At 37.6% G+C, this 24,049-nt stretch overlaps 1 protein-coding gene and 1 long non-coding RNA gene across 4 annotated transcripts in view; one reads left to right on the top strand and one right to left on the bottom strand.

The window, feature by feature from the left end:
• LOC110203309 (uncharacterized protein C8orf48-like) overlaps nucleotides 1-10,859 on the top strand; it is a 195,515-nt gene extending 184,656 nt beyond the window's left edge. Inside the window, exons 8-9 of one of the 2 annotated variants that reach the window (XR_013483690.1) lie at nucleotides 5,932-6,015; nucleotides 10,726-10,859. Coding sequence is in view for 1 of the 2 variants with exons in the window: in XM_078147992.1 (XP_078004118.1) it covers nucleotides 5,932-5,943 (12 nt within the window). In the remaining variant the exon portion in view is untranslated. Of the gene's footprint in view, nucleotides 1-5,931; nucleotides 6,096-10,725 lie in introns of those variants that run through there. The other variant, XM_078147992.1, reaches the window with a different exon arrangement.
• A 1,899-nt stretch (nucleotides 10,860-12,758) lies between these two features.
• Nucleotides 12,759-24,049, bottom strand: part of LOC110203312 (uncharacterized) — a 128,244-nt gene continuing 116,953 nt past the window's right edge. For both annotated transcript variants that reach the window (XR_002322924.2, XR_002322932.2), the window contains one exon: nucleotides 12,759-13,249. This is a non-coding gene — a long non-coding RNA (uncharacterized LOC110203312). The remainder of the gene's footprint in view (nucleotides 13,250-24,049) is intronic.

The raw sequence follows: 24,049 nt of genomic DNA on the forward strand, positions 1-24,049 counted from the left end.
CTAGGGAAGTAAGAATGGAAGGGGCTAAGAGAAAGGCATGGGGGATATGGTAAGAGGGAGAGGACATTTAGGAAGATTGTGGTCAGAAGCTAAACAGACTTTTGTACTGTTACTTCATATTACTATTAGTTCCTATTTGGGATGAAAAAGAGAAGGATAAATAGAAGAGAACAGGATGGAGGGAAATACACAGTTAGCAATCCTAACTGAATATGAATGGATGAACCCACCCATAAAATGGTAGAGTACGGGAGAATGGATTAGAAACCAGAATGCAACAATATGTTGTTTACAAGAGAGAGATGAAATAAAGATACACAGAGAGTTAAAATAAGAGGTTGGAGAAGAATCTGTTATGCTTCAACAAAAGCAAAACAGACAAGGATAGCAGTCATCATTTTAGACAAAGGGAAAGTACAAATAGACCTAATTAAAAGAGATATTCAGGGAAACTACATTTTACTTAAAGGTATCATAGACAAGGAATTAGTATCAATACTGAATATATATTCATTAAATGGCATAGCATCCAAATTCTTGAAGGCAAAGTTAAATGCCTTATAGTAGGAAATATACAGTAAAGCTGTAATAATGTGATTTCTCAGTTTACTCCCTGACAGACCTAGATAAATCTAATCTTAAAATAACTAAGAATGAAATTAAGGAGATGAATAGAATTTTAGAAATTAAGATATGCTAGGCTTCTTGAAAATACTGAATGGCATTAGGAAGGCATATACTTTTTTCTTAACTCTGCATAGTAACTTAACAAAAATTGACCATGCGTTTGTGCATAAAAGCCTCAAAAACAAATGCAAAAAAGCAAAAATATTAAATGTACCCTTTTGGGACCGTAATACAATGAAAATTACATTTGATAAAGAGCTTTTGAAGCACAGATTAAAATTAGTTGGAAACCAAATTATCTATTCCTAAAGAATGAATGGGTCAAAGAAGTAATGATAGAAAGAATCAATAATTTCATTAAAGGAAATGACAAAAATGAGATAACATACCAAAAGTTGTGGAATGGAGACAAAGCAGTACTGAAGGGCAAATATCCAACTGTAAACATTTACATGATAAAAGGAGGAAAGAACAGATCAACAAATTCTATTCATGAATTAAATTAAATTACATATTGGGTCTTAGCAGTTATTTAAAATCACAAATGGTGTTCTGTTTAAAAGTAGGTTCTTAACAGCTTGTTTAAAAATAGCACTTCATTGTTTATTTACAGTAATCACATCAGCAGCCTCTTGCTAGATTAAGGCAGTGCAAGGAATTATTTTTTTAGAGTATGTATACTCACACACACACACACACACACACACACACACACACACACACAGATTTTGGATTTTCATCTCACCAAAGTAATGTTTTTTTCTCTTTTCTCATTGGCTGTGTTTCAGGATGTGGCATTTCCTACAGAACTTTAGCATTGTGATGCTATTAATAATTTCAAGAAACATGATGCATATGTATTAAATTACATCTGTGCATGAGCAGTAGACTTTTGTGCACACAAATTGTATCTTTTGAATTTTTTGTTTTCTTACTTTTTTAATAGTGACAATTTATTAAAAATAGTATTGATACCTACAGCAGCCTTAAACCTTCAAGATACTAAATGCATTTTCTTTGTTTTCAAATATTTTTCTTTTTTAACAAAATTGGAACCAGAATAGGCACTTGATGTTCACCATTCCTTGTTGGCTTTGTCATTCAGCATATAAGTTTCAGAGGATCACCATTCTACTGATACAAATTATACTGTATTTTATGTTACATATCAAATCCTAAATACATTTTTAAAAAATTGTGGCTTCCATGTATTTGTCCTTCTTTACAAATTGAAACTCTGGGCATAGCAACAAAACTCTTTCCCAGCAGTGATACTTACTTGCATCTCATACACTAAACATACATTGTTTTTGTTTTGTAAATTTCTTTCTTCATAAGTTCGAATTCTTTTTTTAAATTTTTTTTTTTTACTTTTTAGGCAATTGGGGTTAAGTGACTTGCCCAGGGTCACACAGCTAGTAAGTGTCAAGTGTTTGGTCTGAGGCCAGATTTGAACTCAGGTCCTCTTCAGGGCCGGTGCTTTATCCACTGTGCCACCTAGCTGCCCCCATAAGTTAGAATTCTAAGCACTGAAATAAAACTCATTCTCAGCAAGGTTAAGGTGTTTTCCTGTTATCCCCAAGACTAAATACAAAATATTCTGTTTGGCATTCAGAGACTTTCATAATCTAGCCCCCTGCTACCTTTCCAGTCTTCTTATACCTCTGTCTCTGACCTGTGCTGTTTAATCATATAACACTGGCCTCCTGGCTGTTCCATCAACTAGACTCTCTATCTCCTGGCTCCAGGTACTTTCCCTGGTTGGTCCCCATGCCTGGAATGTTCTCCTTCCTCTGCCCTTACTACTGACCTCTCTTTCTCATTTAAGTGCCAATTAAAATCCCACCTTCTACAGGAAGTCTTCCTCTTAATGCCAGCGTCTTCCTTTTGTTAATTATTTCATGTGTTATCAGGTATATTGTTTGCTTTGTATATATTTGCTTACATGCTGTCTCCCCTGTTAGGTTGTAATCTCCTTAAGGGTTTGTCTTTCGCCTCTTTTTGTAGCCCCAGCACTTAGCACAGTGCCTGGCCTATAGTATGCACTTAATTAAGCTCTCCTGATTGATTGTTCTTAGGACTATCAGAGGTCTGATGATCTATATTTGAAGAGCCTCCCCAGCTCTCACATGGTATGCTTTTATGGCCAAACTAGTCCTCGAATTGCATGTTCTAAGGGCTTTGCTAGCTCTGATACTAACTCTAAATTTGCCTTCCCTCTAACATTCTCTTCTCTCTGGCTTCTCCCAGGTCTGATATACTGTGTGCTCACATCTCACCGAATTAGACAATTTCTCTTCTCTCACCCTAACCACTTTCCATTTTTTGTGTCACTAAGTCTCTCCCAAGTTTGATATTCTAGATTGTAGGGTCCCATCCATCTTCCACTATGTTCTCATAAAAGGCACCTCCAAGTCAGACGTTTTTTCAAAAGACCCTCTCAGCTCTAACATTCAGTGGTCAACATCTTCTCCTTCCTCTCATATCCTAGGGCTTATTTTTCTTTTTCACTTATTAAGCCATTTTTAGTACATTAAATCACGTATATTTGTTAGGCATATTTATTATCACACATTGTTTCCCTTGTGAATCCTGTGTACTTACCTTATTTTTAAAATAAATATAGCCCACTCATCAACAATAATAGTAATATCTATAGCAGCCCTTCCCCTTGAAAATACTACATGCAGTGACTTTTTTGTCAGTTAGTTTTCTTTCTTTTCACTGTTTTCCTTTTAATCCAGATTAGGCACTATATCTAGACAAATTTTCTCTTTGGTTGTGTGATTCAGGACATGAGCTTGCATTTAGAGGATCACCATTATGCTTATAGATAGCATATTGATATATATGTTGCATTTAATACCAGAAATATACCTTTTCATGTTTTTGAAATTCAACTTTCTTGCCTCATAATTTGGGCCCACAAGCACATAAAAAGATTTCTTCATAGCAATGACATTGTGTGTTTTTAGAACCACTTGAGGTCTGATCTGTGTTCTACAAGCCTTCCTCGCTTTAACACTGCGTTTTTATTTCCCAAACTAGTCCTTAAATGCTGTGCTTTAAGTGCTTTGCTATCCCTGATATCACTTTTTCTCCCTCTCTTGCCATCTCTGACATTCTCTTCCCTTTCACTTCTTCTGAGCCTGCCATATTGTGTGCTCCAATCCCACGGAGTCTGAGCATTTTTGTTCTCTAGCTCAGGCCATTCTCCCTCTCTCTCTGTGGCCTAAAGTCCCTCCCTTCCCAGTTTGGTATTGCATGTTCTAAGTGCTTTCCTGGCTCTGACATTCCTTCTTCTAAGTAGTTTCCTGCTAGGTCTGACATTCTTTTCTCCATGGCTTCTCTGGGGCCTGACATGATATACTCTCAGATCCAGCTGAATCAGATCATTTCAGTTCTCTGGTTTAGACCATCTTGTACTTTCTGTGTTTGAAAGTCCTCTCATGTTTGATATTCTAGTTGGAAGGGACTCATCCAGTTCAGGCCTCATTGAGTCTAAGTTGATTCCAAGCTCAGATATTCTATGTTGGACATACTCTCTCAAATCTCATGTTTTAGATTTCATGTCAACTCCTAGTTCTGATATTCATTGCCTTTACTGACATCCCAGCCCTGAAATTCTCTATTCTAAGCTCTACCCATCCTCCAATATGTTCTCATAAAAGGCACCTCCAAATCAGAGATCGTATTTTTCAAAGACCCTCCCAGCTCCAACATTTGATGCTCAAAGTCTACTCTCTCCTCTTGTATCCAAAGGTTGTTCTTTTCCCCTTTTCACCTATTTAATCAGTTTTAGTATGTTAAATGACACCTGTATATTAGCAATGCAATTATATAAAATCACACTTTTCTCCTCATGTGAATCTTGTGTACTTATCTTATTTTTTCCCCAGTAATTAAGGCCCATTCATTAATAGCAGTGGTCATATATTTGTCTAGGAGCCTTTTCCCTTGAAAACACCCCATGCTTTTACTTTGATGTCATTTTTTTCTTTTCATTGTTTTCCTGTTGATTCAGATCAGACAGTATATTCAGATTTCCACTTTGGCTGCATGATTCAGATACATCATATATCCTTAATAAATGTTTTCATCGTTGTTCAAATTCACCTGTCCTTTCCTGTGTTATGGATGAGTCAGTTCCATTCACATTGAAGATACTAATTCATGTCTCAGGATCAAAGACTTTCTGATAAGCAATGATGTGAGACCCCTCTAAACTCTCATACTCTGTGGTTCGATGGCCATACCTAGTCCTGGAATTGCATGTTCCAGGAGATTTCTTGGCTCGGATTTTCTTTCTCCTACATGCCCTGCCACCTCTGACATCCTCTTCTCTCTCCCTTCTCCCAGGCTTGACAGGGTGTGTGCTCACATCCCAAAAATTCAGGCAAGATTCAAGCAATTTCTCTTGTCAGGCTCCAAACATCTCCCACAATTTGCGTTTTAAGCTGTGTTCCACCTTTTATGTCATGGGTTGGATGGCCCCATCGGTCACTCATGGTCTTAGATTGCCTCTAAACTCAGACATTCTATGTTTTATGTGGTATCTTTTATATCCAATAATAGGAATATCAGTCTCAGTCTTACTACTGATAAGATTAGAGCAGTGCATGAAATCATTTTTTCCTCAGGCTATTTTTTGGGGGGGGTCAGATTTTCATCCCACTAAAGTAATATATTTTTCGCTTTCCTTATTGGCTTTGTTTTAGGACCTGATATTTATACAAGAACATCCTTGTGGAGCTGATATAAATTATTTTGAAAAACATGTTGTATGCTCTACACTAAATATACTTTGTTATTGTTTGTTAAATTTACCTGTCCCCCATCTTCAATGGGAACTCTGAGCACAGAAACAAAACTCTTACATACATTTTTTTTTTCACTTATTTATTGTTTTAGTATATTAAATTAAATATATGTATTAACAATACAATTATTTGAGAGCACAAATTTTATCCTTTCATTTTTGTGTACATAATTAATTTTTTCAATAAATACTGACCATTCAGTAACAATTATAGTGATAGCTACAGTTTCCTTAACCTTTCAGGATACTGCATGAACTTATTGTATTTTCATGTATTTTACCCTGTTCCTTTCATTTTATTTATGAGAACCAAATTAGGCACTGTATGTTCACCTTTCCTCTGTGACTATATAATGTCAGACCTGAATTTTAATTTAGAGGATCACTATTGTGCTGACATAAATTTTACTGAAATATATGGTGCATCTCATACCCTAAATATACTTTGGTTTTGTTGTGTAAATTTCTCTTTCTTTCCTTGTAAGGTGGAACTCTGAGCACAGAAACAAAACTTGTATCCAGCAACAATACTGTGTGTTCTCAGGATCATCTGAGGTCTGGTAATCTATGTAAGTAGAACCCTCCAAGCTGTGATACTTTGTGGTTTTATGGCCAAAATAGTCTTGAAATTGGATGCTCTATGGGCTTTCCTGGCTCCAGTATTACATTTCCTAACCACTTTCCCAGCTCTGACATTCTCTTCCCTGTGACTCCTCCCAAGCCTTACGTTTTCTGTGCTCACATCCCATGGAATCAGACAGTTTCTGTTCTCTGGCTCAGACCATCTCTCACTTTGCATGTTTTAAAATCTCTCCCATGTTTGACATTCTAGGTTGGAGATATTCTATTTCAGCTCAGGTTCCAATGACCCTAAATTGCCTCCACACTCAGACGTTCTATGTTATATATACTCTCTCAAGTCTCATATTCTGGCTTCCATGTCACCTCCCAGTTGTGATATTCAGACCCTGGCCTGTCCTCCCAGCCTGGAAAATCCCCATTCTATGTTCTATCTGCGCTCTAATACATTCTCTTCAAAGCCACCTCCAGGTCAGACATCCTGGTTGCTAAAGACATTCCTATTTTCTTATTTATTTGATATTCAAGAGTCTTTCTGTCCTCTGATAATCTAGGTTTTTTCCTCCTTTTTTTTTTTACTAGTTATTTATTAATTTTTAGTATGTTAAATGACATAGGTGTATTAACATGTAACAATTATTTAAAATTGAAATTGTTTTCATTGAATATCCTGTGTACTTTATTTTCTTTATAAATATGGCCTATTCATTAACAATAATAGTAATATGTACAGCAGCCTTTCCCCCTTGAAAACAATTACTTTTTTGTCAGGTGGTTTTTTTTTTGTAACTTTTAATCCAAATTGAGTATGGTATATTCAAACTTCCCCTTTGCCTGTGTGATTCTGAACATGATTTTAAATTGAGAGGATCATCATTGTGCTTATCAATATTGCATTGAAATATATGTTGTTTTCAGTATCATAAACATACTTTTTTATGTTTGTGAAATTTAATTTTCTTTCCCTGTAACTGGGAATCTGGAGCACATAAACAAAAGTCCTTCCCAGAACCAATATTATCTGTTCTCAGGCCCGTCTGAGCTCTGATAATCTCCAGTATTAGATGCTATCTAGCTTTGACACTGTGTTGTTATGACCTAAGTTAGTCCAAAATTTTATGTTGTAAGTGGTTTTCTAGCTCTGCTATCCTTCCTTCCAAGTGCCCTGCCTGCTCTGATATTCTCTTCTCTGCAGATTCTTCCAGGCCTTCTCTTCTCACATCCCATGGACTCAGAAACTTTCTGTTCTCTGGCTCTGACCACCTCTTACTTTCTGTGAGGTCCCTTCTCTCTCCCTAAATCCCTCCCATATTTGATGTTGCTGACTGCAGGGTCCCATCTAGCTTAGGCCTTCTTGATTGTAAGATGCCTCCAAGCCCATTCCCACTATGTTCTAGATTCTCTTGCAGGCCAGATAGCCTGACTTTTATGTCACTCTGTCAGCCAGGACAGCTATCCGAGCACTGGAAGGAAGCCTCTGTTCTGAGCTCTATCCAGCCTTTCATATGGTCTTTTTGAGTATACCACCACACCAGAAACTCTTTATTCTAAAGATACTCTCAGCATTGTATTATTTTTTTGGTCAAAGTCGCCTTTCTCCTACAATATACTAAGGATGTGTGTGGTTTTTTTTTTAATTTTCACTCATTTGTTCAGTTTTCATATATTAAATGACATGTATTTTAGCAATCCAATTATTTAAATTAAGACCACAGATTGTTTCTTTTGTAAATCCTATTATTTTTTCAATAAATATGGCCCATGTGTTAATTTAATAGCAATATTTATAGAAGCCTTACTCGTAGAAAACACTGCATGCATTTATGTCACTTATTTATTTTTCTTTTCAATGTTTTCCTTTGGAGTCAGATGAGGCTCTCTATATTCAAATTTGTACTTTGACTATGTGTTTTAGGATATGAGTTTTAAATAAAAGGATAACTATTGTGCTTAGACAAATTCTACTGAGATAAATGTTGCCTTTTATGCCATAAATGGCTTAAAAAAATTTTTTTTTTCAATTCAACTTTCCTTCCCCATAACTTGACTCCTGAGCATATAAAAGACTCACTCCTTCATTGAAATGATAGTGTGTTGTCAGGATCAACAGGTCTCTAATAATCCCTCTTGTAATACCCCTTCCCACTCCAATGTTCTGGTTTTATGGCCAAATCTTGTCCTGAAATTGCATGTCTTAAGCTCTTTCCTGGCTCTGACATTCCTTTTTCTAAGTTTCCTGCCAGGTCTAACATTCTCTTCTCTGTGGCTTCTCTGGGGTCTGGCATTCTCATATGCTAACATCTAAGTGAAGTAGATCATTTCAGTTCTTGACCTCAGACCACCTCTCACTTTCTGTGTTTTAAAGTTCCTCTCATGTTTGATATTCTAGGTTGCAGGGACTCATCCAATTCAGGCCCCGTTGATTCTAAATTGCCTCTAAGCTTATTCTGTATTGGACACAGCCTCTCTGGTCTTATATTCTTCCTCCAAGGTTACCTCCTAGTTCTGATATTCAGAGTCTGGACTGTCCTCCCAGCCCAGAAATTCTCCTCTCTAAGCTCTATCCAAACTCCGATATATTCTCTGGGAGGGTACCACCAAGTCCTATATTCTGTTTTCTAAAGATCTAACATGCCATGTCTTTTTTTGATCAAAGTCCCCTCATACATCTGATTTTTTAGATTGTTTTCTTTTCAATAATTTCTCAGGTGTTTTTATATTAAATAACATTTATACATTAGCAGTACAATCATTTGAAAGCACAAATTGTTTTTCTTTTGAATTCTATATACTTTATCTTTTCAATAGGTACTATTCATTAACAAATATAGTGTTATCTACATCAGCCTTAAGTTCACATGGCATGCAATTTTTTTTTCAGTTATTTTTTTCCTTTCCTTTCCTTTCCTTTCCTTTCCTTTCCTTTCCTTTCCTTTCCTTTCCTTTCCTTTCCTTTCCTTTCCTTTCCTTTCCTCTCCTCTCCTCTCCTCTCCTCTCCTCTCCTCTCCTCTCCTCTCCTCTCCTCTCCTCTCCTTCCTTTCCTTTCCTTTCCTTTCCTTTCCTTTCCTTTCCTTTCCTTTCCTTTCCTTTCCTTTCCTTTCCTTTCCCTTCCCTTCCCTTCCCTTCCCTTCCCTTCCCTTCCCTTCCCTTCCCTTCCCTTCCCTTCCCTTCCCTTCCCTTCCCTTCCCTTCCCTTCCCTTCCCTTCCCTTCCCTTCCCTTCCCTTCCCTTCCCTTTCCTTTCCTTTTTTTTGAAACCAGATTAGGCATTGTATGTTGCCCTGACCTGTCATCTTTGACTAAGCGATGCTGGACTTGAGTTTTAATTCAGAGGATCAACATTGTGCTAATACAGAATATAATGTGATATACTTTGCAATTCATTCCCTAAATAAACTTTTTAGTGTTGTTCATATTTAGTGGTACTTTCATATAGGTTGCAACTCTGAGCACAGAAACAAAACTTGTTCCCAGCAATGATATTTTAGGTTCTCAGGACCATCTGAGCTTATAAGGGGCCTCCCAGTTCTGACACTTTGTCAATTTATGGCCCAAGCTAGCCCTGCAATTATATGTTCTGTTGACTTTCCAGGCTCTGTTACCATTTTCTCTAAGTTCATTGCCAGCTCTAACATTCTCTTCCCCCTGCCTTCTCCTAGGTCTGAGAGGCTATGTGCTCACATCCCAAGGATTCAGACAATTTCTGTACTCAGGCTCTGAGCATCTCCCATAATCTGCATTTTGAGCTCTATGCCATCTTGGATAACAATATGAGTTGGATGGTCCCATTCTGTTTGGGGGCTCAAGATCATAGACTGCCTCCAAGCTTAGACATTTTATGTTCTACATGGCCTCCAAGTCTGATATTCTGGCTTCTATAGGAATTCTCAGTTCTGATATTCAGACCTTGGACTGCTTATCCAGTGTGGAAATTCTCCATTTTAAGGTCCATCCAGCCTGCAAGATATTCTCTTGCAGTTCAAATAAAGTCAGATACTGTATGTTCTAAAGACTGTCTCAGCTCTGTTATTTTCTATTCAAAGTCCCCCCAGTACAGTTATATTCAATTTTAATTAAATTTTCTTATATTAAATTATATATGTGAATTGGCAATGCACTTATTTAAAATCAATAATGGTGTCCCTTTAAAAAAAAACCCTCCCCTTTCATTTCCAGTGGTTGCTGTTTGTCCTTCATGCTCAAAGAGAACTAAAGTGACATCATAATGTGGGGTCAATGTACAGTGTATCCAACTAGGGCTGATCATACAAATATGAGTATGAAGGGTGCAAAGGTCAGGCACAAGTAGTCCATATGACCATTTGAGAGGGAGATATCTCTAAATTTGTGCATCTTACATTTCTTTTGAGCTACTGCAATCCTGCTTTGCTCATAGAGCATTGCACCTTCTTTGATGTGGGCACTCCATGTTGGGTGGTCCTGTGCCAGTGTCTCCCATGTCTCACAACTGATGACATTTCTTCTGGAGTTGCTGGACAACAAACACCATAGCAACCATTCCTCAGCCCTTTCTGAAGCCATGCTGGCTGTCAGGTACATGACCATCTTCTAGGTGAAGGATCATCCTACTAAGGAGTACTCTGGCAAGAATCTTGCCAGCAGTGACTAAGAGAGAGAGACAACCCCCCGACCACCACCACCATGATTGTCACAGGACAACCTATTTCCTTTTCCTTTATAGAGATGGACAATGAAGGCATCCTTGAACTACTAGGGGATAACCTCCTCTTGCCATATAACCCAGAAGATTTCAATCAGCCTCTATATAAGCAATGGATCCCCTGCCTTACAGATCTCTGCTGGAATGGAATCAGCACCAGGCGCTTTGCCACATGAGAGGAGCCTAAGGGCATTAGAAACCTCTTCTTCAGTTGGAAGTTTGGCTAGAGAGAGATTGACTTTAACCAGAGGTAAACAGTCAATGGCTTCCGAATTGATTGATGACATTCTGTTGAGAACACTATGGAAGTGTTCAGCCCATCTCTCCAAGATCAATGTGGTTTCATCAGCACTGAGTAGTCGAGATGCAACATAGGTCTTTGGCCCATAAATAGCCTTCAAGGCATTGTAAAAATGCTTTGGCTTGTTACTATCTGTGTAAAACTGAATTGCAACTGCCTTCTTACTCAGCCAAAATTCCTGCATCTCTCTAAGATTCACTTGCACTTTTTTTTTTTTTGGTGAGGCACTTGGGGTTAAGTGACTTGCCCAGGGTCACACAGCTAGTCTCAAGTGTTTGAGGCTGGATTTGAACTCAGATCCTCCTGACTGCAAGGCTGGAGCTCTATCCACTGCACCACCTAGCTGCCCCTGCACTTTACTTTTGATGGAGTTAAATGCTGCCTTCTTAGAAACAGACGAAATATCCTGCTGGTAAACCCTGTGGTTTTTTATTCAGCAACTTCAGAATTTCGCCACCGTTTTCATCAAGCCAATCCTGATTTTTTCTGGTTGTTGGCTTAGCTTTCTGTCCAAGTCAGTAACAAACTATTCACAAAGAAGTGCTCTAATCTGTTGATGTTGAGTCTTCTGTAGTTGTCATGGCTTGGGGCTACTGCTTCCAGCACTCTGTGCCACACACTGCCTTTGTCACTCTCATATTCTGTCCGTTTCTTCTCCTTACAATGATATAGTCTATTAAATGCCAATGTTTGCTGAGAGGGTGCAACCACAAAGTTTTGTTGTATTTAGGTAAATGGAAAACAGTGTTGGTGATGAGAAGGTCATGAGGTGTACAAATCTTCAGTAGTAAGTGACCATTGTTGTTGTTCTTTCCAACTCCAGTCTTCCCAAGGACTCCCTACCATGTCTGACAGTCTGTGCCTAATCTGGTGTTAAAGTCACCCAGAATTACAAACTTATACTCTTTTGGCACATTGATGATGAGGATCTCTAAGTCTTCATAAAATTTTTCTTTGACCTCATCAGGATTCGTTCATGGTGGGAGCATAGGCACTGGCGATGGTGGCATGGTGCTTTCTTGCAAGTGGCGATCACATTGTCATGAGCCTGTCATTTACTCCTTTTGAAAGACATGCAAGCATGTTGACTTCATTAGATTTGATTGTGAAGCTTACACCAGCTTCCTGACACTCCCCATCACTGTGGCCACTCAAGAAAAATGTGTATCCAGCTCCAACTTTGGTAAGCTGGCCTTCATTTGCCAGCCTTCCGTCACTCAGGGCTGCTTTTTGGATGTGATACCTACTGAGTTCTCTTGCAACAAGAGCTGTTCGTCTTTCAGGCCTGCTGGATTTTGTGTTGTCCATAAGCATGTGCACATCCCATGTACCAATGGTGAATGGAATCATCTTCACAAAAATTTTTGTGCTTGTGCGTTTGTGTGTGTGTGTGTGTGTGTGTGTGTGTTTTGACCACAGGGTGGGAGCCCCACTTGCCACAGCAAGCAAGCCAGGGTTATGTGAAACAGACAATTTTTTCTACTCTTTTTTTTCCTTAAAAGTATTTTTTTCCAATTACATGTAAAAATAGTTTTTAACATTCATTTTTATAAGATTTTGAACTTCAAGTTATTCTCCCTCCCTCCCTTTCCTCTCCCCTCCCACCTCCCTTAGACAGCAAGAAATCTGATACAGGTTATACATGTACAATCATGTTAAACATTTTTCCACATTAGTCATGTTGTGAAAGAAGAATCAGAACAAAAAGGAAAAACCATGAGAAAGAAAAAAACAACAACAAAACAACAAAAAATGTGAAAATAGTAAGCTTTAATCTGTATTCTGACTCCATAGTTTTTTCTCTGGATGTGGATAGCATTTTCCATCATGAGTCTTTTGGAACTGTCTTTGATCATTGTACTGCTGAGAAGAGCTAAGTCTATCATAGTTGATCATCACACAATGTTGCTGTTACTGTGTACAATGTTTTCCTAGTTCTGATCACTTCACTCAGCATCAGTTCATCTAAGTCTTTCCAGGTTTGTCTGAAATCCGCTGAAGCAGACAATTTTTAAGATACCTTTTCTGCCCTTTCCTCACACCAGGGTGTGGGCAGTGTGGTCCTTAAGAAGGCTTGCTCAGACACCCAGGGAGCTGCCAAATTCCACTGCTGCTTCAGGCCAGTGAGAAGAGAACTCTATGGCCTGGGTTGCCTGTGGGCAGGGTTGTTACTACAGCTCCCAGTGTATCCACACTTGCTGCTTCATCACCAATCCTTAACCACAGGACTTCAAGGTAGGTAAACTGGTAAGATAGTAACATAGTAAAATAATAAATAATGAAATGATAAGATTGTCAAATTATTGTAATTATTATAAAATTATCGAATAGTAAAATAATAAATAATAACAAAATTAAATAATAATAAACTTAAAGAAATTAATAAAATAATAATAGTAAAATAAAACTATGAAATAGTAAAATTAAAATGTTATGGATGATACCTTTTGAATCACTTGTAAATTAGATTTTAGTGAGGCAGAGTTACAGAGTTATTCAAGGAGAATTTTTTCCTTTTTTTCCTTTTCAATTAGTTATTCAGTCTCAGTATATTAAATGACATATATATGTGTGTATACACATGTACACACTCACACACATGCATACATACATACATATGTATACATATACATACATACATATATATATATATATATATATATATATATATATTACATATAGTTGTTTTTATTGCTATTCAGTTTTTCAGTCATGTCTAACTCTTAGTAACCCCATGGACCATAGCACACTAGGCTGTTCTAGCCTCCACTATCTCCAGAAGTCTGTCCAAACTCATGTTTGTTGCTTCCATGACACTGATCTATCCATCTTATCCTTTGTCATCCCCTTTTCCTTTTGCCTTCAATCTTTCCCAACATTAGGGTCTTTTCCAGTGTGTCCTGGCTTCTCATTAAGTGGCCAAAGTATTTAAGCTTCAGCTTCAGTATTTGTCCTTCTAAAGTATAGTCTGAATTAATTTCTTTAAGTATTGGCTGATTTGATCTCCTTGCTGTCCAAGTCTTCTTTGGTACCACAATTCAAAAGCATCAGTTCTGCAGTACTCAGTTTTCCCTATAGTCCAGTTCTCACAGCCATAGATTACTACTGGAAAAATCATAGTTTTGACTATACATACCTTTGTCAGCAAGGTGATATTTCTGCTTTGTAGTAGACTGTTCAGATTTACCATAGTTTTCCTTCCAAGGAGCAAGCATCTTTTAGTTTCATGGCTGCAGTTACTGTCTGGAGTGATCTTTGAGCCCAAAAATATAAAATCTAACACTGCTTCCATTTCTTCTTCATTTTCCAGGAAGTGATGCGGCCAGTTGCCATGATGTTAGTTTTTTTTAAAATGTTAACCTTCAAGCCAGCTTTTAATCTCTTTTCTTCTTAATTCTTCTTCACTTTCTTCCCTCAGAGTGGTATGGTCTGCATATCTGATATTGTTGATATTTCTTCTGACAACCTTATTCCAGTTTTGGATCCACCTAGCCTGGCATTCCGCATGATGTCCTGTGCATATAAGCTAAATAAATAAGGTGACAGTATACAGCCTTGTCATACTTTTTCTCCAATCTTAAACCAATCGGTTGTTCCATGTTTGGTTCTTATTATTGTTTCTTGGCCCATATACAGGTTTTTCAGGCGACAAGTAAGATAATCTGGTACTCCCATCTCTTTGAGGACTTGCCGCATTTTGTTGTGATCCACACAGTCAAAGGTTTTAGTGTAGTCAATGAAGCAGATGTAGATGTTGTTCTGGAACTCCCATACTTTCTTCATAATCCAGCAAATGTTGGCAATTTGGTCTCTGCCTCTTCAAAAACCAGCTTGCACTTCTGGTAATTCTTGCTTCACATATTACTGAAGCTTGAAGAGCCTTAAGCATAACCTTGCTGGTACGTGAGATGAGTTCAGTTGTTTGGTAATTTGAAAATTCTTTGGCATTGCCCTTCTTTAGGATTAGGATAGAAATTGATCTTTTCTAGTCCAGTGGCCACTGTTGAGTTTTCCAAATTTGCAGGCATATTGAGTGCAACACTTTAACAGCATCATCTTTTAGGGTTTGAAATGGCTCAGCTGGAATTCCATCATCTCCACTAGCCTTATTGTTAGCAATGCTTCCTAAGGCCCATTTGACTTTGTTCCCCAGGATGTCTGACTCTAGATCAGTAACCACACCATTGTGGTTATTGGTGCTGTTAAGATCTTTCTTGTATAGTTCTTCTGTGTAGTCTTGCCACTTCTTCTTAATCTCTTCTACTTCTATTAAGCCCCTACCATTTTTATCTTTTATCATACCCATTTTTGCATGAAGTGTTCCCTTGATATTTCTAATTTTCTTGAAGAGATCTCTTGTCTTTCCCATTCTATCATTTTCTTCTATTTCTTTGCATTGCTCATTTAAGAAAACCTTATCTCTCCTTGTTGTTTTCTGGAATTCTGCATTCAGTTTGGTATATCTTTCCTTTTCTCCTTTCCCTTTCCCTTTTTTTCTTCCCTCAGTAATTCGTAAGGCCTCATCAGACTGCTTTTTTGGTTTCTTGCTCTTCTTTTTCCTTGGAGTGTTTTTTGTTGCTGCCTCCTGTACAAATATTGCAAACCTCTGTCCATAGTTCTTCAGACACCCTATTTACCAGCCCTAAATCCTTAAATCTATTCATCACTTTCCCTTAATATTCATAAGGGATGTTATTTAGGCTTGCTGCTTGCAGTTTGTCCTTCATTCTCGAAGAGGACCATGACCTCAGGAAGGTGATGCCAGGACTTGCAAGTGAATTGGATTTAAGTGAGGGAAGGCAGTGTACAGTCACCAGCCTCACTTTCTCCTCTGGAGTCATCTGGGTCCAGTGGCCAGATATGGATCAGGACAACTGGAGATGGCCCAGGATGCAGTGGGGGACCTTGGCCTTTTCAAGCTAAGTTCTTTAACAGGTCTCAGCTTGACTGAGGCAATGCTCATTCAGTGATTAAGGCTTAATAAAATGAAGCAAAGAATGGCTTCTTTAAAAAAAATAGATCTAGTAGGGGAAGACCCTCAGGGGTTCTGGTCAAAACAGAAACAATTTTTATTTACATTCATTCTGAGCTATTCAGGGCCCAAACAGTGACCAAGTAGGGTTTGGTCTGGGACCAGAGAAAGACCAGTCTTAACTTAGGCCATATTTACATACTGATGGTTTTCCCTACTTTCTTCAACTTAAGTCTGAATTTTGTAACAAGAAACTCATGATCTGAGCCACAGTCACTCTAGGTCTTATTTTAACTGACTGTATAGAGCTTCTCCACCTTTGACTGCAAAGTATATAATCAATTTGATTTCAATATTGACCATCTGGTGATGTTTATATGTAGAGTCACCTTTTTGTGTTGTGGAAAAAGAATGTTTACTATGGCCAGCGAGTTGTCTTGACAAAACTCTACTTGTCTCTGCCCTGCTTCATTTTGTACTCCAAGGCCAAACTTGCCTGTTATTCTAATTCTCTTTTGATTTCCTATCTCAGGATTCCAATCCCCGATGATGAATGTGACATATTTTTTGGTGTTATTTCTAGAAGATGTTGTAGGTCTTCATAGAACTGATCAACTTTGGCCTCTTCAGCATCAGTGGTTGAAGCATAGGTGCTGAACGGTTTGCCTTGGGTTCAAACGGATCTCATTCTGTCATTTTTGAGATTACACCCCAGTACTGCTTTTCTCACCCTTTTCATGACTGTGAGGGCTGTTCTATTTCTTCTAAGCAATTCTTGCCCACACTAGTATATGTAAGGATCACATGAATTAAACTCACCCATTCCCATCCATTTAATTTCATTGATGCGCAAGATGTTGATGTTTAATCTTTCATCTCCTGTTTGATCACATCAAGCTCACATTGATTCACAGATCCAAGTTCCATAGATCCCATAGTTCCAGGTTCCGATGCAATATTGATCTTTACAGCATTGGATTTTCCTTTCGTCACCAGATACATCCCCAGCCAAGCTTCCTTTCTACTTTGGTCCAGCCACTTTATTGTTCCTGTGGACCTCCTTGTAGTTGTCCTCTGCCCTTCCTAAGTAGCTTGTTGGACACCGTCTGACTTGAGGAGCTCATCTTCCAGTGTGATAGCTGTTATAATTTTAATATGGTCCATGGGGTTTTCTTGGCAAAGATACTGGAGTGGATTTGCCATCTCCTTCTGTAGTGGATCACCTTTTGTCAGAACTCTCCACTATGGCCTGTCCATGCTGGGTAACTGTGCATGGCACAGCTCATAGTTTCATTGAGTTACGCAAGCCCCTCCGCCGCGGCAAGGCAGTGATCCAGGAGGGGATACACGCACACACACACTCACATACCATACACACACACAAACACACATGCATGCACACACATATATATGCTATACTATTATTTAAGATCATATATTATTTCCCTTGTCAATCCTGTGTGCTGACCTTATTTTTTTTCAATAAATATGCCCCATTCATTAACAATAGAATCTGTTGAAAACATCACATGCTTTTTATTTTATCAATTTTTTTTACTTTTTAATGTTTTCCTGTTAATACAAATTAGACACTCTATTCAAATTTCCACTTTTGCTGTGTGATTCAGGACATGTTTTAATTTAACACATCACCATTTGGCCTATAGTTATTATTTTGACAAAAGTCTTATATTTTATACCATAAATATACATTTGCAATGTTTTAAAATTTTAACTTACCTTCCTCCAAACTAGAAACCCTGAGCATGTAAACAAAACTCCTTCCCCAGTAATACTATTGTGTGTTCACTGGACCATCTGAGCTCTGATAATCCATGTTCCAAGAGCCCTCCCAGCTCTGACACTGTGTGGTTTTATGGCCCAAGCTAGTACTGAAATTTCATACTCTAAGTATTCATGTGACCGATAGTTGAGAGTTTTTTTTCCTTTTAACTTATTTAACTAGTTTTAGTATCTTAAATGACATATATAAATTAGCCATATGATTATTTAGAAAAATAAATAAGCCAGTAATGGTAAATTAACAATAATAGTAATATGTACAGCAGCCTTGAAAACATCACATGCTTTTACGTTTTTGTCAGTCATTTTTTCCTTTTCATTGTTTTCCTTTCAATCCAGATCAGGCATTATATATTCAAATTTCCCCTTTGGCTGTGTGATTCAGGACATGAGTTTTAATTCAGAGGATCACCAGTATACTTATAGGTATCATAATATTAACATGTAAATTGCATTTCATCACCCAAATATAATTTTTAATGTTTTCAAAATTTAACATTCTTTGCCATTAGTTGGACCCTTCAGTACAGAACTTATTTCCAGTAATGTTATTCTATTGCCTCTTCTCTGGCCCATCTAAGCTCTGATAATTGATATTCTAAGAGCCTTCCCAGATCTGACAGTGCGTCATTTTCTGCCCAAAACTCGTCCTCAAATTAAATGTTCTATAAGCTTTTCCTGACTCTGATATCGCTTGTTCTACCTGCCTTGCCACATCTGACATTCTCCTCTCAATGGCTTCTCCCCGGCCTGACATTCAGTGCACTTACATACCACAGATTCAGATAATTTCTCTTCTCTGCCTCATTTTCTGTGATTTAAAGTTCTTCCTAAGTTTGATATTCTGGTGTGGAAGGCCCCATCTGGGCCAGTCCCCTTTGTTTCTAAATTGTCTCTAAGCTCAGACCATCTGTGTCGGACATAACTTTCTCAAGACTCACGTTCTGAATACCATATCAACTCCCAACTGTGATATTCAGAGCCTGGCCTGCCATCCCAGCCTGGAAATTCACCATTCTCAGCACTAGGCATCCTCTCACCTCCAAGTCAGAGATTCTAGGTTCTAAACACTTTTAAAAAGGTCTTAGTTATTTCAGCTTAGTCATTTTATGTTTAAAAGCTTTTCTGGCCTCTGATATGATTTCCTTTTCACTTATTTAATCAGTTTTCAGGTGTAAAATGAATATTTATTATTAATAAGATCAGAAATTGTATCCCTTGTAAATCTGATGTGCTTACCTTATTTTTTTTCTATAAATATAGTCCATTCATTTACATCGTTATATTTAGAGCACCTTACCCACTGAAAACACTGTATGCAATTTATTGTCAGAGTTGGATTTTTTTCATTTTTTTCCTTTAAATTCATATTAGACTTCCACTTTAGCTGTGTGGTTCTTACTTCAGAGCATCACCACTGTGTAATATTATATTCAACTATATGTTGCCTTTTATACCATAAGTATTTTTTAAAAATTTTAAACAAATAAACAGCATTCCTTCCCAGCACTGCTACTGTGTTCTCAGAACCATCTGAACTTTGATAAGCTGTGTTCTAAGAATCCTGCCAGCTCTGACCCTATGTAATCTGATGGCCAAACTAATCTTGAAATTGTGTGTTCTAAAGGCTTTCTTAAGTCTGAAATTACTTCTTCTTAGTGCCCTGTCTGCTCTAACTTCTTTGTGACTTCTCCAAGTCCTAAGATTCTGCATGTTCATAACTATGGAATCAGATGATTTCTGTTCTCTGGCTCTGACTATACTCTACTCTCTGTGTTCTAACGTCCCTTCTGAGTTTGATATATGGTGCTGGACGACCTTCTCTAGCTCAGGCCCCGTTAATTCTAAATTACCTTCCTGCCCTGACATTGTGCAATGGACTTCTCATCTCATGTCTCATATTTGGGTTTCTTTGTCAATGCTCAGTTCTGACATTCGGATCCCAGCACTCAACTACTCCTTGATTAGTTCTATCCACTCTCCTATATATTCTCTTGATAAGCACCTCAAAGGTGGACAGATTAAATATCGACATCTTGGGTGTCAGTGAACTTAAATGGATGGGAATGGGTGAGTTTAACTACATGTACTACTCTGGTTAAGAGTCCCTTAGAAATACCTTTCTGCTTTCTACAGACCTGACCATCCCTGCTTTTTAATCAAAGTTTCCTCCTTCCTCTGATATATTTTTTCCTTTTAACTTATTTAATCAGTTTTAGTAATCAAATTACATCTGTATATTGGCAGTACAGTTGTTTCAGATCACAGTTTTTCCCCTTGTGAATCCTGTGTGCTTACCTCATTTTTTCTAATAAATACAGACTATTCATTAATAATATACAGCAGCTTTATCCATTGAAAACAGTGCATGCTTTTTTTGTTATTTTTTTTCTTCTAATCATCATCTTTTCAACCCCAGATTAAATATTGTATATTCATATTTCACTTAAGCTGTCTGATTCAGGGCACAAGTTTTAATTCAGAGGACTACTATTATGCTAATAAAAATTATATGGTAAACTAGGTTGCAACTCATATACTTACTACAATTTTTTATTATTATTTACATTTACTCATCCTTCCCTATAACAAGCAACTCTGAGCACAGAAACAAAGCTCATTCCCAGCAATGATGTACTGTCAGCACCATCTGAGCTCTGCTAATCAATATAATCCTAGCTCTGAGACTGTGTGGTTTGATGGCCCAAGCTAGTCCCGAAATTGTGTATTCTAAGGCCTTTCCTGGCTCTTCTAGCCCTTCCTCCATGTTTTCTGCCAGCTCTTGCCTTTTCTTCTTTCCAGCTTCTCCCAGGACTGATCTGTGGGCTCCCCTCTTACTCAGACAACTCCTGTTCTCAGGACATCTCCCACATTCGGTGTTTTACAGTCCCTTTCTCAACCTTTGATACCATTTGCTCTACAGATTCTCCCAAGTCTACAATTCCACCTTCTATTTGAAAATCTGTTTGTAACATCCTGAGCTCAGACTGCCATCTTAGTGCAGAAATTCTCCATTCTAAGGTCTACCCAGCCTCAAGGATATTCCCTTGCAATGCATTTCCAAGTCAAACATTCTACCTTCTAAAGAATCCACTAGCCCTGTCATTTCATGTTCAAAGTCTCCCAACTCTGATAATATTCAAGGGTTTCATTTCTTTTCATTTATTTATTCTGTTTTATTATATTAAATTAAATATATGTCTTAGCAATGTTGTTGTTGAGTTGTTTCAGTTGTGTCTGACTCTCTGTGACCCCATTTTGGGGTTTTCTTGGCAAGGATACTGGAGTGGTTTGCTATTTCCTTCTCCAGCTCATTTTACAGATGAGGATACTGAGGCAAACAGGGTTAAGTGACTTTCCCAGAGTCACATAGCTAGTAAGTGACTGAGGTCATATTTGAACTCATGAAAAATGAATCTCATGAGTCTTCCCGACCCCAGGCCTGGCACTCTATGCACTGAATCACCTTGCTGCTCTGTCTTAGCAATATAATCATATAAATCACAAATGGTATCTATCCCCTTTTCGAATTGGGTACTTAACACATTATTTGTTAAAAAAGCTAATCCCTATTCATTATCAATAGTAGAAATATACATAAGTCTTTAGGTTAAGGCAGTACATGGAAATTTTTTCTCAGCACAATTTTTTTTTTAATGATTTTCACCCACCTCATTGGTTATGTTTCAGGTCCTGAATTTTAAATAAGAACATCAATATGGTACTGATAGAAATTATATTGAAACATATGACATATGAAACATGTCAATACACCAAACATTTTGATATTGATTTTTAAATTTACTTCCTGACAAATAATGCTACTGTGTATTCTCAGGACCATCTGAACTCTGGTTATCTGTGTTCTAAGAGCCCTCACAGCTCAGATACTCTGTTGTTTTATGGCCAAAGCTAGTCCTGAAATTACATGTTCTAAGGGCCTTGTGAGCTCTATCGTTCTGTCTTCTAAGTGCCCTGCCTAGTCTAATGTTTCTTTCCCTAGAGCTTATCCTGGGCCCAACTTTCTCTGTGCTCACCTCCCATGAAATCAGACCAATTCAGTTCTCTGACTGACCATTTCTCACTTCCTACAATCTAAAGTTCCTCCAAAGTTTGATAATCTAGGTTAGTGGGTTCCATCCAGTTCAGGCCCCATTGCTTCTAAATACCCTCCAAACTCAGACATTCAGTGTTGAACGTACCCTCTTAAGTATCTTTATCTGACTTCTGTGTCAGCAGTCGTGTGGTATTCAGAGCCAGGACTAGGGTCTAAAGATATTCTCTTGGAAGGAATCTCCAAGTTAGACATTGAGTTTTCTAAAGATTCTTCAAGGCATATTATTTTGTGGATAAAATCCCCCTCTTGCCTCTTATATTCTAGAGTTGTTTTTTTCCTTTTCATTGATTTCTTCAATTTTAGTATATTAGATTTTATATGTATGTATATATATATATATATACATATATATATATATATGTAATGCACAATAATTTGAAAACAGAAATATGTAATGCACAATAATTTGAAAACAGAAATACTATCTCTTTTGAATTCTATTTATTTTTTCAATGAATATTGACCATTCATTAACAATAAGGGTGATATATACAGCAGCCTTAATCATTCAAGACACTGAAAGCAATTGAGCTGTTGTTGGTTATTTTTTCCTTTCCTTTCCTCTTTTTTTTTTTGTTGGAACCAGATTAAGCACTGTATGTTTATCTTTCATCTTTAACTGCATGATACAAGATATGAGTTTCAATTCAGAGATCACCATTGTGACAATACCAATTATGCTGAAATATATATGGGATCTCATATCCTAACAATACTTTGGGGTTGTTGTGTGTGTGTATAAATTTGCCTGCTCTTCCTCATAAACTGGAACTCTGAGCAGAGAAACAAAACTCCTTCCCGGGGACAATATCATGTTTTCTCAGGACTATGTGAGCTCTGAACCCTCCAAGCTCTGACACTGTGCAGTTTTATGGCCAGAGCTAGGCCTGAAACTGCATGGTCTGAAGGCTTTGCCAGCTCTGAGATCCCTCCTTTTAAGTGTCTGTCATTCTCTTCCCTGTGGCTTCTCCCAGCCTGATATTCTGGGTGCTCAGATCTCTCAGAATCAGACGGTTTCAGCTCTGTGACTCTGACCATGTCTCACTTTCTGTGATCTAAAGTCTTTCTCAGGGTTGATATTCTAGATTGGAGAGCCTCATCCACTCAGGCCCCATTGATTCTAAGAGGCCTCCAAACTCAGACATTTTATGGTGGTCATACCTTGTCAAGTCTTATATTCTGGATATTATGTTAACTCCCAGGTGTGATGGAGCCTTGACTGCCATCCCAGCCCTGAAATTCTCCATTTCAGCTCCTCTAAAATATGCTTTTGAAAGGTACCCCCAAGTCAGAAATCGTATTTTCTAAAGACTCTCCCAGCCTAGATATTTATTGTTCAAAAGCCTTTCCATCTTCTGATATTTTAGGTTTTTTTCCCCCTACTTATTTAATTAGTTTTAGTATGATAAATGGTATATATTTATTATCAATACAGTTATTTAAAAACCATAAATTGTTTCTCTGGTGAATTCTTTTGGTTTACCTTAATTTTTTCAATAAATATGACCTATTAATTAACAATAATAGTAATAATATGTACAGCAGCCTTTCCCCTTGAATACACTGTAAGCAATGACTTTTTTGTTCATTTTTTCCCTAGTAAATCCAGATTAATCATGGCACATTCAAACTTCCCCTTTTGCTGTATGAGTCAGGACATGAATTTTAGAGGATCATCATTTTGCTTATAGACATTATATTGATATATATGTTGAATTTTATACCATATATTTTTAAATGCTTTTTTAAAAATTTAACCTGGCTTCCCAATAACTTGTAACCCCAAGCATATGGAAAAGATTCCTTCCTAGCAATGTGTTCTCAGGACCATCTGAGTTCTAATAATCTATGAACTCAGGACCCCTACCCCCACCCACGAAGCTCTGACACTGTGATTTTATGGCCAAAACTAGTCTGAAATATCATGTTCTAAGATTTTTGCTATCTCTGATATAACTTGTTCTATTTACCATTCCAGGTCTGACAAGCTCTTCATTATGGCTTTTCCCAGGCCCTACATTCTGGGTGCTCATATCCCATGGAATCAGACAATTTGACTTCTCCAGCTCTGACCATCTCTCACTTTCTGTGATTTAAAGTCTCTCCCAGGTTTGATATTCTAGGTTGGAAGGCCTCATTGAACTCAGGCCTC

Source organism: Phascolarctos cinereus, unplaced genomic scaffold (genome assembly GCF_003287225.1).
Source record: "Phascolarctos cinereus isolate Bilbo 61053 unplaced genomic scaffold, phaCin_HiC Scaffold_8;HRSCAF=390, whole genome shotgun sequence".
Lineage (NCBI taxonomy): Eukaryota > Metazoa > Chordata > Mammalia > Diprotodontia > Phascolarctidae > Phascolarctos > Phascolarctos cinereus.